This window comes from Gigantopelta aegis, chromosome 3 (genome assembly GCF_016097555.1).
Source record: "Gigantopelta aegis isolate Gae_Host chromosome 3, Gae_host_genome, whole genome shotgun sequence".
Taxonomy (NCBI): domain Eukaryota; kingdom Metazoa; phylum Mollusca; class Gastropoda; order Neomphalida; family Peltospiridae; genus Gigantopelta; species Gigantopelta aegis.
In genome coordinates, this window is record NC_054701.1 from 6,029,877 (window position 1) to 6,050,300 (window position 20,424).

At 35.7% G+C, this 20,424-nt stretch overlaps 1 protein-coding gene across 1 annotated transcript; it reads left to right on the plus strand.

The window, feature by feature from the left end:
* The first annotated feature begins 46 nt into the window (after nt 1-46).
* On the plus strand, nt 47-9,357 carry LOC121369443 (small integral membrane protein 29-like). Its single transcript, XM_041494542.1, has 5 exons — nt 47-83; nt 2,328-2,831; nt 3,674-3,699; nt 7,216-7,339; nt 9,080-9,357. Exons 2-5 carry the CDS (start codon nt 2,679-2,681, stop codon nt 9,137-9,139), a joined length of 363 nt encoding a protein of 120 aa, XP_041350476.1. The 5' UTR covers nt 47-83; nt 2,328-2,678; the 3' UTR covers nt 9,140-9,357.
* The last annotated feature ends 11,067 nt before the right edge of the window (nt 9,358-20,424 follow it).

A 20,424-nucleotide genomic window follows, 5' to 3' on the forward strand; every position in this document is an offset into this window, starting at 1 on the left:
GTTTGTTACGCACTACATCAAACCATTTACAGACGACAAGGTGACAGTACATTAATGATTGGCTTGGATGTGTCTGCTATTTTGTAAGTTTAAACGGATAATTTCCAATATCTATGCATTTGGCATTATCAATACTGCTACTTCTATGCATCATACTGTAAATCTGAAATGTCTTCAGCTTGTCCCATTACCTATACATACATGTAGGTGAAGTTAAATATGTCGATGGTGTTAGCTTAACGTGTCGTATTCAACGGTATTGTCGTGGTATAAGAGTACTCGAAATCATCTGCATTAGTCAGGTTCCCAAAATATTAAATTAAGATTAACATCACTAAAGGCCTTTTATGGTAGGAGCTTCCTTTGACACTGTCCGTGAAATCTAATTTAAAATGTGTGTCATAAAGGCTTGCATAGAGGCCTGCCTTGAATAGAGGCATGCATTACATAAACTAGATGAAAGACCTGTTTATGTTAAATATTGTAGCTTTGTGATGTTAATGAACATGTTATTATCATCAGTCTCGTTGCATGCAGGGTATGACAAATTTTTTAAAAAGTCACTAACCTCAGAGCTAGTGGTTTTGTAAATTCCACTAGCCCACTAAAATAAAGCACTAGCACAAATTTCTGATGTTACAACACACTTTATATAGGCTGAAAAACAATGTTTCAAGGAACCCAACCACAACAAACTCTTCTTTCTAACCACCCAAAACAAAGAATTCAATGCACCAGGAACAGTGATGTCAGTGGCTCAAATAGCATACAAGGTAATATATGCAATCAGACAGATATCAACAAATATATTGGCAAGATTTAACTCGTTAATTGATAGACAAAAAAAAGGACAAAACCGTATTATCTTGTACAGATGTGAAATGTTATCCAAACTGCTATGCACATTAAACAGGTCAAGCCGGCCCTGATTGCCAACATCCCTATCGCAAGTAAGTGAGGCATTAAATTAGAAGACAATAGATAAATAAGACAAACAGTAATTCTAAACATGACTGGGTTTGTACTTCAATTATACTAGCCTGTTAGTTAATTGGGACGGTCCATTCACACCTTTGTTACCTTGTTGACATGTGCAAGATTTTACTAACATGTGACTTGTACAACCAATCAAAACACGTTTTATTAAGGTTGTTTCCTGTCCATGAAATGAAAAGAAAACAGTCTGTATCGTGTGTATTGTTGTAATTGACGATGTAGAAACTTCTTGGTACTGCAGTTTATTGAAATCTAGTTCAAGTTGAATATTAATATATACTTACTGATTTGTTGACATTATGCAATGACCAATGTTAGAATAACATTTATCAAAAATACGTCAGTGGAGAAAAAACATCGTGAGCTAGCTTTTTTTTTTTTTTTTTTAAGCCACTAGCCCATCAGGCTACTGGTTTTGTATTTGTCACTAACCCTGAGTTAAAAAGCACTAGCCCTGGGCATTGGGCTAGAGGATTTGTCGAACTGTTTGCATAGAGAGAACAACGAGTAAGGTGAAGGATTTTTTTTAATGTTCAGTTGGGTAAAAGGTTTCCACAGGTACCAACAAGTTTTGAAGCCTGTATCAGAATACGATGTTAGAAAACTTTGACTGAAAATCCCCATAGAAGCCTGTTTTGAATAGTAGCCAGGTCTCAAAACATCACAGAAATAATAGATGGGTACCAGTCTCTGATGGTATCAAATGGATGCCATGTTTCTTAATAATTAGCTACGGGGAAATAAGTCATAACTCATAAAAATTTACAAAATATATGTAAATAGTATGAAGTTAAATGAAACCTACACCAAACATTTTGCTCATTCCGTTAAAATGTTTTGTCAGCATTTGGTTCATGCTGTCAAAATAGGCAAGTTATGCCATTCCACAAAACTGTAAAACAACAAGTTCAGTTGTTAATAGTGGCTAGTGCATAGGACGTGCAAGCCAAGATCATTGGGTTCAAACCTCAGCATATACATCTGTGTGCTGCTGTAGTAAAAACTACCTTTGGTTTAGATGACAGTGCCAAAGGATTGTCCTTCTGTTTTGTGAGACATTATGGATCTTATTATTCACATGTGAGGTTTTTACTCTGGTTCTGTCCTATATAAAAACCTACCAGTAATACTAATAGCTGCTAGCTGATGAAAACAACGTGCAAGGTGGTTGAAAACAAAATTAGTTTCCTTTCTTTATCAAGATTAAGAACACATTGTTTTCATTCAGATATCAAAATTAAACAAACATTCCTTATTTTCTTTTTCAAAATTAGACAAACATTATATATCTGTTTAAAGTTAGTTTTAAACTTCTTTATTTTTCATTGCAGAGCCTTCTCCAACAGCAGTGGTCCATGTATCTCCAGTTTTCCCCCCTTCAATTAATAAGAGGATTAAAAAGATCAAAATTCATGTGTAGTGTAGCTTAGTATGCAGGAATACCTGTGACAGTTTTGGTGGTATTTTACCTTCCAGAAATAAGAAGTTATACTTTTAGAAATGTGAAGCTTTTGTAAAAAAAAAAAAAAAAAAAAAAAAAAAAAATTAAAAATTACACATACCACAAACAATCAGTGAAAAGTACTGAGTGTGTGTTTCCACTTTGCATCGTAAATGGTTTGAAATAGCTGGATGTCAGAGAGTGTTTGTTCCAAGCCAGTTACCGTGGTACAGCTAACAAGATGGTTTCTGGCTTCAATACCAGTAGTAATATTGACAATACAACCAATGTCAATTTGGATCTGCCTGATGCGGGAATGTCGTCCAATCAAGTTCTCATCTATGTCCTTGTACCCATTGGTTCCATCATCTTCATTGTGCTCATCATAATTCTGGTACAGTTTCTGATGGCTATTGCCTGATTTATCATGTGTATATATAGTATATACTGATGGAAAGAAATAAGGGAACACATGGAATTGTAGACCAAATTTAATTCACAACTAGCGTAATAATTCCTTTATTTCATACCAAGTTGTAATGTGGTATTGAATGTCTGTAGTGTTGAATGTGCTGCCTATATGTTCCCAGTTAACTTCTGACAATATCAATTGATTTTTGATGCAGTCATTATTTCTTGTAACGTTGCTATCTCTGTGATCCTTTATTTCTTTCCATCAGTATATGTATCTAGGTAGACATGGATGTTAATATTGTACTTTTGTGACCATTATCAAAAGTCATCCTAAAGTTAATAAAAGTGGGTTTAATGTTGTAATCTGACCCATTATTTTAGCAATGGGTTTTATAGATATGTTATTTCTTAAGACTATTTTTAGTCAGTATAATTTGTTTAAGGTTATTTAAAAAACAAAACAAAACCCCAACAACTCTTTCCTTAACATTTTAGAATTGTGTAGCTATCAGTCTCTGAAACGTGCATAGTGAATCATGATGTGACACTCAGCAAAATCTATCCTGAATTTATAAGTTGTTATCCATCTGCCTGTTTGTAATTTTACTACCTTAATTAAAAATATAATTTTTGTTGGGTTATTTGATTTAGACATACATTTTTTTTTAAAGTTATTTGATTTTGACATAAAATAACGTGGTATTAGTAAAAAGAATGTATTCAAACCAATGATAAGCATCTGTTGATTGTTGTTATAGTTTTCTTTAAATCCTTTATAATGAATAAATAAAAGAATTAATTATTCATGTTATCTTCTTACAGATAATTTTCATCTTGAAGAAAAACAGGCAAGTTTAATTAATGTGATATTATTTTAAAAATATAGATTGACTAAATAGTTTTCTGCATTTTATTATTTTAAACACTGCCCTATACCCCTAGTCATTGCACTCTGTAAGTTGCTTGAACTTAGAATACTTGCTTAGTTACATGTAAATGACAGAATGATTTTATTGATATTTTATATTCTAACTTATATTTTGTCATTTGGCAATAGTACAATACTGTACTTTTTAGGAACGTTTGTAGGAAATTGTGCCGGAAGGGTCTGGACTGGTGAGTGAAGGTTTTAGGGAGGTCAGGTCATGCTCCCTCTATAAATACATTTTAGAAAAAGAAAATTTGCTTGGAGCAGTGTAGGTTTCACCCCCACCCCCAGCCCCCTTCAAAGTGATTATTTTGCAAAGTACATAATACTTTCGGGGAGTGTGGAAAGGAACATGGGTGATCACTCACTTTTCCTGGTAAAGAATGTTACTTAGTATTAAAGGAGCTCAATCACAGATTTAGTGGGCCTTGTTTTTCTAAATATGCATTATAAATGAAACTTACATTCATTTGGAATACCAAACCTAGTTATTGTATGATCCAAAATATTTTAATTGAACTACGATCGAGGGAATTCCACGACACGCTTCATTTTTAAAATTTGGAAGTCTTCTTGTAAAAAGTCATAAAAATACGGAAAAACATACTCGTAGTGATGAGGCTATATATACGACAACCGTATAATGTATTTGTGGATTTTATATAAACGATCGCCATGTATAGAGACTTGGCAAATGAGGGCCGGCTATATACATGGCAAATAATAAAAAATATATTATTTCATGACGAAAATAACCGTGAATACGATGAAATAAAATAATAAACAGTCAGAACCTGAACTCACCATTTATTATTATTATTATTATTATTAGGCGTGTGTGCAAGTTATTTTGACTGGTTCGCAAAGTGGTATTTTGGTTTTAATGTATATCGTAAAAAAACCCAGTGTACTGTTGCATGTTTTGTCGTCCAAATGTTGGCTAATTATTACTTAACCCAGTTGAATCCAGTTCTACGTGCAGGGACAAGTTCAGCCTGCCGTTTGTGCGTTAATCTTGCATTTTTATAGCCAAAACTCCTCCAGATAAAACACTGCCCCTCCACCCAAAAAGGTAGTAGTAGGCTAATAATAATAATAGTAGTGGTAGTGGTAGTAGTAGTGGTAGTGGCAGCGGCAGCAGCAGCAGTAGTAATAATAATAATAATAATTGTGTATTATTATATTATTATTACATGTATTATAATGTTGGTAAAATCACGTTGCTGTGGGGTGAGGTGGGGTGGGTGGGGTAGCGGTTGTTACAGAAATGTTACATAAATTTAGAGGGGGACCCGGGAGTGGTCTCATCTTTACTAGTAGCCTATTAAAAATGTATTTTGAGTTTTATTGGCCCTTGCAATTTTGAGCATTTGAAATGTGACTAAATACAGCAAAATAACCTTTTAGTCATATTTATTTACGGTAAAATTAACTTTTAATTTTTTTTTACGTAAACAGCCTCAAAACTGCAATCAGTGAAAAATTATTAAGTTCAAGCCCTGTTGTTAGTTTGTGTACTGTCCGTAGTTAGTTTCTCTTTCAGTTAATCTACCTCAGCCGCTGATAATTTGTAATTTTTATTTATTCATCATCATCATCATCATCATCATCTATTTATTTATTTATTTATTTATTTATTTATTTATTTATTTATTTATTATAATGAATTTTTTGGACACAAAAGGGTCCGCTAAATTCATATACTCCCCCACCCCGTCCCCTGTTAAAAAAATGCACTGTTCGTACAGTACTTAGTATGTATTCCTCCTGTTCCAGATGGTTCGGTAATATGGATCAATCAAATACATGTACTTGTTTACCGCCTATATACATTTTTGCTGTGAATGTAGCCAATTCTCGTTAGTGGAGGCTATAGACATTGCCTTTGTATATATATAGTCACATCGTATATAAACACCGTCTAGTTCAGAGTATTCTTTAAAAATGTAACAGTTCCTATCCAGAGTCAGCTGTTATGACATATTTTGTATACTAATGAATTTGACAAAGTGGAAAATGACGGTGTTTCTGATCCAGATGTTTAGAGTTTTTCGCTTACGACTAATGATAAATTTACCTATAGATGCAAAGGCCTAACTAGTCGGGATCGTCGACGTTTAACATGCTTCTGTTACTAAAATAAATGAATGTATTTAAGCTTAATTTTATTCAGTACATGTTTTTATTAATTTTTAATAACTTATTTTCATTGGGTTTTTTTCTTCTATTTACCCTACGTCGCAGAGGACGGTCAAGCGTTCTCGTTACACGAGCTTGGTAAATCGTTTTGGCACTGCGGTTATTCGGGGAATGCCCATCACGTGACTCAAAATAATACGTCACACCTCTGCTCTCCAAATAGACCTTATTTTTCTCAGAATTATGGACCGTACCCATAATTCAATTATTTTTTTATAAAATATCAATAATAAGTGTGATATGGTGGTTATGTAGATGGTTCAATAAAGTACTTTTAGGTACAAATCAAATGTATATATTGTCATATAATACTTTGTTGGGTCAATAATTAAGTCAACCATCCGTGACAGAGCGCGTTTAAAACATGTTGACAGTCTGGTATATTCCATATTACAAATTGTTGATAGCAAAAACACGCAAGTTTATTAATGTATATAAATTGTCATGAAGCAGCTACTGAATGTAAAGATTGTATAGTTTATATAAATATTCATACACATTTATTTTGCAGACTGGACAAGTTATGTCATCATGTAATCTGTATACAGTAATTTATATAAATGTACCTTTAATTTTTTATTTTGCAAGCTGGTTAAGCTGCACCACAGCCTGATGCCCCTGTACAGTTATATATAGATGTAGTTAACTGTAAAGTTTGTGTTTTGCAGACGGGACAAGCTGCATCATCACCTGATGCCGCTGTACAGTTATATATAGATGTAATTACTGTAAAGTTTGTATTTTGCAGATGGGACAAGCTGTGTCATCGCCTGATGCCACTGTACAGTTATATATAGATGTAGTTAACTGTAAAGTTTGTGTTTTGCAGACTGGACAAGCTGCGTCATCACCTGATGCCGCTGTACAGTTATATATAGATGTAGTTAACTGTAAAGTTAGTGTTTTGCAGACGGGACAAGCTGCGTCATCACCTGATGCCCCTGTACAGTTATATATAGATGTAGTTAACTGTAAAGTTAGTATTTTGCAGACTGGACAAGCTGCGTCATCACCTGATGCCGCTGTACAGTTATATATAGATGTAGTTAACTGTAAAGTTAGTGTTTTGCAGACTGGACAAGCTGCGTCTTCACCTGATGCCGCTGTACAGTTATATATATAGATGTAGTTAACAGGTAAAGTTTGTGTTTTGCAGACTGGACAAGCTGCGTCATCACCTGATGCCACTGTACAGTTATATATAGATGTAGTTAACTGTAAAGTTTGTGTTTTGCAGACTGGACAAGCTGCGTCATCACCTGATGCCGCTGTACAGTTTTGACCCACATGAGGTGGAAGGTGACTGGGAGTCTGAGCTGCTGGAGGAGGAGAGAGAACAGCAGATGAGACTACGGATGGAGGTGAGTCGGCTCTCAACACTCACACAGACTCATCTCGAACACTCACACAAACTCACCTCGAACACTCACCCAAGACTCGCCTCAAATACTCACACAGACTCACCTCGAACACTCACACAAACTCACCATGAACACTCACACAGACTCACCTCGAACACTCACACAAACTCACCGTGAACACTCACACAGACTCACCTCGAACACACACATACTCACCTCGAACACTCGCACACTCACCTCGAACAGACTCACCTCAAACACTTGCACAGACTCACCTCAAGTACTCACACACTCACTTTGAACACAGACTCACCTTGAACACACACACCTCGAGCACTCACACAGATTCACCTCGAACACTCCTACAGACTCACCTTGAACACTCACACAGACTTACCTCGAATATTCACAAAGACTCACCTCGAACACTCACACAGACTCACCTCGAACATAACAGACTCACCTCGAACACACACAGACTCACCTCGAACACTCGTAACAGACTCACCTCGAACACTCGCACAGACTCACCTCGAACACTCGCACAGACTCACCTCGAACACTCATACAGACTCACCTTGAACACTCACACAGACTCTCCTCGAATATTCACACAGACTCACCTCGAACACTCATACAGACTCACCTCAAACACACACTCACCTCGAACACACACTCACCTTGAGCACTCACACAGACTCACCTCGAACATTCGCACAGACTCACCTCAAATACACAGACTCACTTTGAACACTCACACATACTCACCTCGAACACACAGATTCACCTCAAACACTCGCACAGACTCATCTTAAATACTCGCACAGACTCACCTCAAATACTCACACAGACTCACTTTGAACACTCACACGGACTCACCTCAGTGGTGTAGGGTCTTACGGCTGGTAGGTTCACACCCCAGTACTTCCTCCCAGAAGAACTGTTAATGACTGGATAGGTTTAAGGCCACTATACTGACTTCTCTTTCACTAACCATTAATCCTAGACATATTCTAGATAGCTGAGGTGTTAGTCCAGGACTGCATGCTTGAACCCTAATTAGATACAAGCAGGAAAATGGGTTAAAATGAATGAAGTAATCAACTTGTATCTACGTGTATGGCAATCATCTAATGGTATATTAAAAGTTGTCTCTTGGCAACTGTGATATAGGCCAGTGTGTTCAGCATTAGATGATTTGGTGCAATAGTTAAGTGGCCTCTGAAAACAGGTGGCTGTTTAATAGAGAGGATTGACTGAACAGGTTTGACAGTAATATCAATAAAGTCGGTATAATATTTTGGTTTTTCACCAGAAAGAACTTGGGGAACATTGTTGAAGTTAGTATATACACATATCATTTCATTAATTTAACTTGATCTCTGTAGATGCTTATTTCGAATTAAGATTCAAGCACAGTGTCTTGGCTATCTGGACTGCGTGTCGACAGTACAGTGGGTTAATGGTGAGTTGCTGATGGTTAGTGAAGGAAAGGTCTCTGTAGTTACATTACTCCTCCCCACTAAGTATAAAAATTTACTCTTTTAAAGCCGGTATCAATATTCAAACCAAGTACCTACCAGCTTTAGCTTTAAGTTTGATGGTTTGAGGCCAATAGGTGGAATGAATATGTGGTTTTTTATATATGCATTGGTGTATGTGTAATTGCGTTGAAATGCATGCTGTGTGATTTTCCCAGATTCTGTGTTCTGCTCCTGATAGTTATCCTTGTCTTTACAGAGCCCAAGTCCATCAGATTCTCCCACCTTGAAGTTGTCTTCGATGCATTCTGAGTTGTGATGAAGCATGTAGTAACCTCCATATGACACGTCCTTGCCATTTTCTCACAGAGACCCAGTATTTTGACTCAGAATGTATTTAATATACTGTTTCAAATGAAAACAGACGATGTCTGATCTTGTGAAGTTGCATTTAAAATATATATCTGATCTTGTGAAGTTTACATTTGAAATATATCTGATTTTGTGAAGTTTGCATTTGAGATATATCTGATCCTGTTAACTTTGCATTTGAGATATATCTGATCCTGTGAAGTTTGCATTTGAGATATATCTGATCCTGTGAAGTTTGCATTTGAGATATATCTGATCCTGTAAAGTTTGCATTTGAGATATATCTGATCATGTGAAGTTTGCATTCAAGATATATCTGATCTTATGAAGTTTGTAATTGAGATGTATCTGATCTTATGAAGTTTGTAATTGAGATATATCTGATCTTATGAATTTTGTAATTGAGATATATCTGATCTTATGAAGTTTGTAATTGAGATATATCTGATCTTATGAAGTTTGTAATTGAGATATAGATCAAATTTGACAAAAAAACCAGACATTGTTCTATTTATTGTTTAATTTTCATCCATTACCTTTATTCTCAAAAAACATACTACAAGTCCATTGAGCAGTGAGTGTAAACAGTGACATCATTTTAACAAGTGACATACAGTGCTATTTCTTTACCTTGAGATATCCATGTAACCAACCAATGATGTCATTTTGTCAAGTGATATCACTACAGTGCTATTTCTTTACCTTGCGATATCCATGTAACCAACCAATGATGTCATTTTGTCAATTGATATCACTACAGTGCTATTTCTTTACCTTGAGATATCCATGTAACCAACCAATGACATCATTTTGTCAAGTGATATCACTACAGTGCTATTTCTTTACCTTGAGATATCCATGTAACCAACCAATGACATCATTTTAACAAGTGACATACAGTGCCCATTCTTTACCTTGAGATATCCATGTAACCAACCAGTGACATCATTTTAACAAGTGACATACAGTGCCATTTCTTTACCTTGAGATATCCATGTAACCAACCAATGACATCATTTTGTCAAGTGATATCACTACAGTGCTATTTCTTTACCTTGAGATATCCATGTAACCAACCAATGACATCATTTTGTCAAGTGATATCACTACAGTGCTATTTCTTTACCTTGAGATATCCATGTAACCAACCAATGACATCATTTTGTCAAGTGATATCACTACAGTGCCATTTCTTTACCTTGAGATATCCATGTAACCAACCAATGATGTCATTTTGTCAAGTGATATCACTACAGTGCTATTTCTTTAAATTGAGATATCCATGTAACCAACCAATGATGTCATTTTGTCAAGTGATATCACTACAGTGCCATTTCTTTACCTTGCGATATCCATGTAACCAACCAATGATGTCATTTTGTCAAGTGATATCACTACAGTGCTATTTCTTTACCTTGAGATATCCATGTAACCAACCAATGATGTCATTTTGTCAAGTGATATCACTACAGTGCCATTTCTTTACCTTGAGATATCCATGTAACCAACCAATGATGTCATTTTGTCAAGTGATATCACTACAGTGCTATTTCTTTACCTTGAGATATCCATGTAACCAACCAATGACATCATTTTGTCAAGTGATATCACTACAGTGCCATTTCTTTACTTTGCAATATCCATGTAACCAACCAATGATGTCATTTTGTCAAGTGATATCACTACAGTGCCATTTCTTTACCTTGAGATATCCATGTAACCAACCAATGACATCATTTTGTCAAGTGATATCACTACAGTGCCATTTCTTTACCTTGAGATATCCATGTAACCAACCAATGATGTCATTTTGTCAAGTGATATCACTACAGTGCCATTTCTTTACCTTGAGATATCCATGTAACCAACCAATGATGTCATTTTGTCAAGTGATATCACTACAGTGCTATTTCTTTACCTTGAGATATCCATGTAACCAACCAGTGACATCATTTTAACAAGTGACATACAGTGCCATTTCTTTACCTTGAGATATCCATGTAACCAACCAATGACATCATTTTGTCAAGTGATATCACTACAGTGCCATTTCTTTACCTTGAGATATCCATGTAACCAACCAATGATGTCATTTTGTCAAGTGATATCACTACAGTGCTATTTCTTTACCTTGAGATATCCATGTAACCAACCAATGACATCATTTTGTCAAGTGATATCACTACAGTGCCATTTCTTTACTTTGCGATATCCATGTAACCAACCAATGATGTCATTTTGTCAAGTGATATCACTACAGTGCCATTTCTTTACCTTGAGATATCCATGTAACCAACCAGTGACATCATTTTAACAAGTGACATACAGTGCCATTTCTTTACCTTGCGATATCCATGTAACCAACCAATGACATCATTTTGTCAAGTGATATCACTACAGTGCCATTTCTTTACCTTGAGATATCCATGTAACCAACCAATGATGTCATTTTGTCAAGTGATATCACTACAGTGCTATTTCTTTACCTTGAGATATCCATGTAACCAACCAATGACATCATTTTGTCAAGTGATATCACTACAGTGCCATTTCTTTACCTTGAGATATCCATGTAACCAACCAATGACATCATTTTGTCAAGTGATATCACTACAGTGCCATTTCTTTACCTTGAGATATCCATGTAACCAACCAATGATGTCATTTTGTCAAGTGATATCACTACAGTGCTATTTCTTTACCTTGAGATATCCATGTAACCAACCAATGATGTCATTTTGTCAAGTGATATCACTACAGTGCCATTTCTTTACCTTGAGATATCCATGTAACCAACCAATGATGTCATTTTGTCAAGTGATATCACTACAGTGCTATTTCTTTACCTTGAGATATCCATGTAACCAACCAATGACATCATTTTGTCAAGTGATATCACTACAGTGCCATTTCTTTACTTTGCGATATCCATGTAACCAACCAATGATGTCATTTTGTCAAGTGATATCACTACAGTGCTATTTCTTTACCTTGAGATATCCATGTAACCAACCAGTGACATCATTTTAACAAGTGACATACAGTGCCATTTCTTTACCTTGAGATATCCATGTAACCAACCAATGATGTCATTTTGTCAAGTGATATCACTACAGTGCTATTTCTTTACCTTGCGATATCCATGTAACCAACCAATGACATCATTTTGTCACGTGATATCACTACAGTGCCCATTCTTTACCTTGAGATATCCATGTAACCAACCAGTGACATCATTTTAACAAGTGACATACAGTGCCATTTCTTTACCTTGAGATATCCATGTAACCAACCAATGACATCATTTTGTCAAGTGATATCACTACAGTGCCATTTCTTTACCTTGAGATATCCATGTAACCAACCAATGACATCATTTTGTCAAGTGATATCACTACAGTGCCATTTCTTTACCTTGAGATATCCATGTAACCAACCAATGATGTCATTTTGTCAAGTGATATCACTACAGTGCCATTTCTTTACCTTGAGATATCCATGTAACCAACCAATGATGTCATTTTGTCAAGTGATATCACTACAGTGCTATTTCTTTACCTTGAGATATCCATGTAACCAACCAATGATGTCATTTTGTCAAGTGATATCACTACAGTGCTATTTCTTTACCTTGAGATATCCATGTAACCAACCAATGACATCATTTTGTCAAGTGATATCACTACAGTGCCATTTCTTTACTTTGCGATATCCATGTAACCAACCAATGATGTCATTTTGTCAAGTGATATCACTACAGTGCCATTTCTTTACCTTGAGATATCCATGTAACCAACCAGTGACATCATTTTAACAAGTGACATACAGTGCCATTTCTTTACCTTGCGATATCCATGTAACCAACCAATGATGTCATTTTGTCAAGTGATATCACTACAGTGCTATTTCTTTACCTTGAGATATCCATGTAACCAACCAATGACATCATTTTGTCAAGTGATATCACTACAGTGCCATTTCTTTACCTTGAGATATCCATGTAACCAACCAATGATGTCATTTTGTCAAGTGATATCACTACAGTGCCATTTCTTTACCTTGAGATATCCATGTAACCAACCATGTAACCAACCAATGACATCATTTTGTCAAGTGATATCACTACAGTGCCATTTCTTTACCTTGCGATATCCATGTAACCAACCAATGACATCATTTTGTCAAGTGATATCACTACAGTGCCATTTCTTTACCTTGAGATATCCATGTAACCAACCAATGATGTCATTTTGTCAAGTGATATCACTACAGTGCTATTTCTTTACCTTGAGATATCCATGTAACCAACCAATGACATCATTTTGTCAAGTGATATCACTACAGTGCCATTTCTTTACCTTGAGATATCCATGTAACCAACCAATGACATCATTTTGTCAAGTGATATCACTACAGTGCCATTTCTTTACCTTGAGATATCCATGTAACCAACCAATGATGTCATTTTGTCAAGTGATATCACTACAGTGCTATTTCTTTACCTTGAGATATCCATGTAACCAACCAATGATGTCATTTTGTCAAGTGATATCACTACAGTGCCATTTCTTTACCTTGAGATATCCATGTAACCAACCAATGACATCATTTTGTCAAGTGATATCACTACAGTGCTATTTCTTTACCTTGAGATATCCATGTAACCAACCAGTGACATCATTTTAACAAGTGACATACAGTGCCATTTCTTTACCTTGAGATATCCATGTAACCAACCAATGATGTCATTTTGTCAAGTGATATCACTACAGTGCTATTTCTTTACCTTGAGATATCCATGTAACCAACCAATGACATCATTTTGTCAAGTGATATCACTACAGTGCCATTTCTTTACCTTGAGATATCCATGTAACCAACCAGTGACATCATTTTAACAAGTGACATACAGTGCCATTTCTTTACCTTGAGATATCCATGTAACCAACCAATGACATCATTTTGTCAAGTGATATCACTACAGTGCCATTTCTTTACCTTGAGATATCCATGTAACCAACCAATGACATCATTTTGTCAAGTGATATCACTACAGTGCCATTTCTTTACCTTGAGATATCCATGTAACCAACCAATGACATCATTTTGTCAAGTGATATCACTACAGTGCCATTTCTTTACCTTGAGATATCCATGTAACCAACCAATGATGTCATTTTGTCAAGTGATATCACTACAGTGCCATTTCTTTACCTTGAGATATCCATGTAACCAACCAATGATGTCATTTTGTCAAGTGATATCACTACAGTGCTATTTCTTTACCTTGAGATATCCATGTAACCAACCAATGATGTCATTTTGTCAAGTGATATCACTACAGTGCCATTTCTTTACCTTGAGATATCCATGTAACCAACCAATGATGTCATTTTGTCAAGTGATATCACTACAGTGCTATTTCTTTACCTTGAGATATCCATGTAACCAACCAATGACATCATTTTGTCAAGTGATATCACTACAGTGCCATTTCTTTACTTTGCGATATCCATGTAACCAACCAATGATGTCATTTTGTCAAGTGATATCACTACAGTGCCATTTCTTTACCTTGAGATATCCATGTAACCAACCAATGACATCATTTTGTCAAGTGATATCACTACAGTGCCATTTCTTTACCTTGAGATATCCATGTAACCAACCAATGATGTCATTTTGTCAAGTGATATCACTACAGTGCCATTTCTTTACCTTGAGATATCCATGTAACCAACCAATGACATCATTTTGTCAAGTGATATCACTACAGTGCCATTTCTTTACCTTGAGATATCCATGTAACCAACCAGTGACATCATTTTAACAAGTGATATCACTACAGTGCCATTTCTTTACCTTGAGATATCCATGTAACCAACCAATGACATCATTTTGTCAAGTGATATCACTACAGTGCCATTTCTTTACCTTGAGATATCCATGTAACCAACCAATGATGTCATTTTGTCAAGTGATATCACTACAGTGCCATTTCTTTACCTTGAGATATCCATGTAACCAACCAATGACATCATTTTGTCAAGTGATATCACTACAGTGCCATTTCTTTACCTTGCGATATCCATGTAACCAACCAATGATGTCATTTTGTCAAGTGATATCACTACAGTGCCATTTCTTTACCTTGAGATATCCATGTATGATGTCATTTTGTCAAGTGATATCACTACATGCCATTTCTTTCAAGAGATATACAGTGCCATTTCTTTACCTTGAGATATCCATGTAACCAACCAATGACATCATTTTGTCAAGTGATATCACTACAGTGCCATTTCTTTACCTTGAGATATCCATGTAACCAACCAATGATGTCATTTTGTCAAGTGATATCACTACAGTGCTATTTCTTTACCTTGAGATATCCATGTAACCAACCAATGACATCATTTTGTCAAGTGATATCACTACAGTGCCATTTCTTTACCTTGAGATATCCATGTAACCAACCAATGATGTCATTTTGTCAAGTGATATCACTACAGTGCCATTTCTTTACCTTGAGATATCCATGTAACCAACCAATGACATCATTTTGTCAAGTGATATCACTACAGTGCCATTTCTTTACCTTGAGATATCCATGTAACCAACCAATGATGTCATTTTGTCAAGTGATATCACTACAGTGCCATTTCTTTACCTTGAGATATCCATGTAACCAACCAATGATGTCATTTTGTCAAGTGATATCACTACAGTGCCATTTCTTTACCTTGAGATATCCATGTAACCAACCAATGATGTCATTTTGTCAAGTGATATCACTACAGTGCCATTTCTTTACTTTGCGATATCCATGTAACCAACCAATGATGTCATTTTGTCAAGTGATATCACTACAGTGCCATTTCTTTACCTTGAGATATCCATGTAACCAACCAATGACATCATTTTGTCAAGTGATATCACTACAGTGCCATTTCTTTACCTTGAGATATCCATGTAACCAACCAATGACATCATTTTGTCAAGTGATATCACTACAGTGCCATTTCTTTACCTTGAGATATCCATGTAACCAACCAATGATGTCATTTTGTCAAGTGATATCACTACAGTGCCATTTCTTTACCTTGAGATATCCATGTAACCAACCAGTGACATCATTTTAACAAGTGATATCACTACAGTGCCATTTCTTTACCTTGAGATATCCATGTAACCAACCAATGACATCATTTTGTCAAGTGATATCACTACAGTGCCATTTCTTTACCTTGAGATATCCATGTAACCAACCAATGACATCATTTTGTCAAGTGATATCACTACAGTGCCATTTCTTTACCTTGAGATATCCATGTAACCAACCAATGATGTCATTTTGTCAAGTGATATCACTACAGTGCCATTTCTTTACCTTGAGATATCCATGTAACCAACCAATGACATCATTTTGTCAAGTGATATCACTACAGTGCCATTTCTTTACCTTGAGATATCCATGTAACCAACCAATGATGTCATTTTGTCAAGTGATATCACTACAGTGCCATTTCTTTACTTTGCGATATCCATGTAACCAACCAATGACATCATTTTGTCAAGTGATATCACTACAGTGCCATTTCTTTACCTTGAGATATCCATGTAACCAACCAATGACATCATTTTGTCAAGTGATATCACTACAGTGCCATTTCTTTACCTTGAGATATCCATGTAACCAACCAATGACATCATTTTGTCAAGTGATATCACTACAGTGCCATTTCTTTACCTTGAGATATCCATGTAACCAACCAATGACATCATTTTGTCAAGTGATATCACTACAGTGCTATTTCTTTACCTTGAGATATCCATGTAACCAACCAATGATGTCATTTTGTCAAGTGATATCACTACAGTGCTATTTCTTTACTTTGCGATATCCATGTAACCAACCAATGATGTCATTTTGTGAAGTGATATCACTACAGTGCCATTTCTTTACCTTGCGATATCCATGTAACCAACCAATGACATCATTTTGTCAAGTGATATCACTACAGTGCTATTTCTTTACCTTGAGATATCCATGTAACCAACCAATGATGTCATTTTGTCAAGTGATATCACTACAGTTCCATTTTTTTTACTTTGAGATATCACAGGTGAAGATAATGATGTTTGACTGAATTTTTGTTCTAGTTTAATAACAGAAAGCTGAAAAACAAACCAAATCAATGTGCTTTTGTTCTCATGGTGCAGCTAGCGTGTGTTGTTTTCATCGTTTACTTGTTGGATAAATCTGTATATTTATGTCATTTCCACATCTTTTTAATAGTACACATTTATTGCATTTCTGAATTAAATGTGAACATAACTGATATATTTATTTCAAATGTAAGACATTTTATAAATAAGAATGATCAGCAAAACAATAATCATTCCATTTATAGACAGCCTGTGTAGAAGCAGTTCTTTATTTAGAATTATTTGCTTTATATTTATAGCTGTTTAATCTATATTTCTTGTTAATGTTTTTAGTCCCCTACAGGTCCAACCAGAGGACACCATAAGTTTTGTCTCATCTGGGTGTACTATACCAAAATTTGTTTTAACGTTTGTGTTTTAAAACTATATGCAATATATCAACCAAAGTATGACCCATAAATATCAGTACTACAACACCCTACTTCAAAGAGTTAACTGAAGAAAATGGTTCCTTTCAAGGCTCATTTTCGGTATAATCAGATGTTTTTACAACACCCCTAATTTCATACAAAATTTGAGTTGTTTTTTTTTTGTTTTTTTTTTACAGGTACCCCCATACATGTTCCAAGCACAAAGCTACTTGCCACAGTGGTACTAGATGAAATAAAATTGCATCCATTTTTTGTCCAGATAAAACTAATTTGTTTTACAAATAAAACACACATATTTATCACTAATGGCAGGACATGTGGTATTAACTGCTCTATCAAAAATTAGGTGCACCTTGAACTTTGACTCAACCAGATGACCCTGTCCATCCATCCATCTGTCCTACATAGTTTTATAGACATTTTTTCGCAATGATTTATAGATCAGATTTGAATTTTAGAGACATTTTTGATAGTCATGGCCTTTGAATTTAGAAACAAAATTAAATTGTTGACCCTTCATTACTTTAGAAGTTCTATCAGAATGCTTGTTGTTTCAGTGGTGCTTAATCAGGGTTGAACCAAACTGCTAAAACCATAGCAACATCATAGCTGTGTACAAGAGAGAGTCTATGGGATATTTATATACTGATGGAAAGAAATAAGGGAACATGGTATTTAAGACCAAATGTAATTCAATACTAGAGTACTAATGCCTGTATAAAATATATTGATGTAATGTGGGACCGAATGTCAGCACTGTGGGGATGACTGCGTATAACACGGTTAACGTCCTCACACTGGACGACGGTTTTGGTTGCAGTCAGTATTTGATATTACTGTTTATGTCTTCCCTTACTTCTTTCTATCAGTATAGTATTGATTTTACATTTATTTTTTATTTTTGTCTCTACATTTATTATACATCAACATTCCTTGATTAAGGCACAACACATTCACAATTATGTTTTTGTAATGGTATGGTATGGGTATCTGCAATTTTTCACGAGTTTATTACCTCAGGGGAGAGAGGTGAATTTGTTTGTTTGGGTCTGTGCAGACATACAGTTACATGGGGTGGAACACAGCCCAGTGGTAAAGCACTTGCCTGATGTTTGGGTCTGTGCAGACATACAGTTACATGGGGTGGAACACAGCCCAGTGGTAAAGCACTTGCCTGATGTTTGGGTCTGTGCAGACATACAGTTACATGGGGTGGAACACAGCCCAGTGGTAAAGCACTTGCCTGATGTGCGGTCGGTTAAGATCGAAGTCCGTCGGTGGGCCCATTGGGTTATTTCTCATTCCATCCAGCATGGGTGTCCATCGGTGGGGGACGGGACAATCTATATAAATCCCCCCCCCCCCACTTTTTCCTTTATCACACTAACATGCCCCCCCCCCCACCCCCCCCCCACACACACTTTTAAAGCCAGATTGACGCCCTTGCCATCCAATATTCCACAACTGGTATATAAAAGGTTGTGGTGTGTGCTATTCTGTCTGTGGGATGGTGCATATAAAAGATCCCTTGCCACAAATGGAAAAATCTAGCGGGTTTCCTCTCTAAGACTATATGTAAAAAATTATCAAATGTTTGACATCCAAATGACGATGATTAATAAATCAATGTGCTCTAGTGGTATTTAACTGTTTAACTTTGTTTGGGTCTGTTCAGACATACAGTTACATGTACTGTGACTTCAATGATTTTGTATTACTAATGTCGGAACAAGTTTAGTAGGCTACAAATGTTAACCAGGTAAATGAAGCAAGATAATCGAGTAGCACTATAATATTTAAAGTTACCCACACTGGAGGAGTAAATACAGGATAGGGACCAAACATACTGGATAGTCACAATAAGGCAAGTTTATGGACATCCTGATCATTTTACAATAGCACTGATCTGATATATATATATATAGAGAGAGAGAGAGAGAGAGAGAGAGAGAGAGAGAGAGAGAGAGAGTGAGAGAGTGAGTGACTGACTGACTGACTGACTGACTGACTGACTGTTATTTCAGCCACATTGTATGATGATCTAGAGGTCAAATGAGCTATTTTGTAATGTGATGCGTGTGACATCACATGAGTGACGTCAAAAGTCATATCCTGTTGGTAGCAGGATATGACTTTGCTTTATCCGTCACCATATTCTGTGGTTGCAGGATATCTATATACATGTATTATCTGTTGTGGAGCATTTTCTGTGATTGTACATAGATGTTATTTATTTATTTATTTATAAAAATGTATTTTGTGGTGCTGTTTAATTATTTTGATTTAATTAATGCTAAGAGGCTGTTCACACTTACATGTATTAACTTTTATTTTCATAAGCTTACAAAGTCAGTCCTAAAGGTGTTCAGTTGCTTTTGCAAGAGCTATTTATAAGACATTTGTTTTCTTTTAAAAGAGTGTATGCTGGAATTATCACCCTAAGGCATACAATTATATGCTCAGGAAACTTGATAATTATAGACTGTCCGTAATTTTAAATCTAAATAGAGAATAATGCACGAGTGGCTGTTAAATACCATTTATCTCACAACGAGTTGTTTATATAGAGAATAATACATGAGTGGCTGTTAAATACCATTTATGTCACAATGAGTTGTTTATATAGAGAATA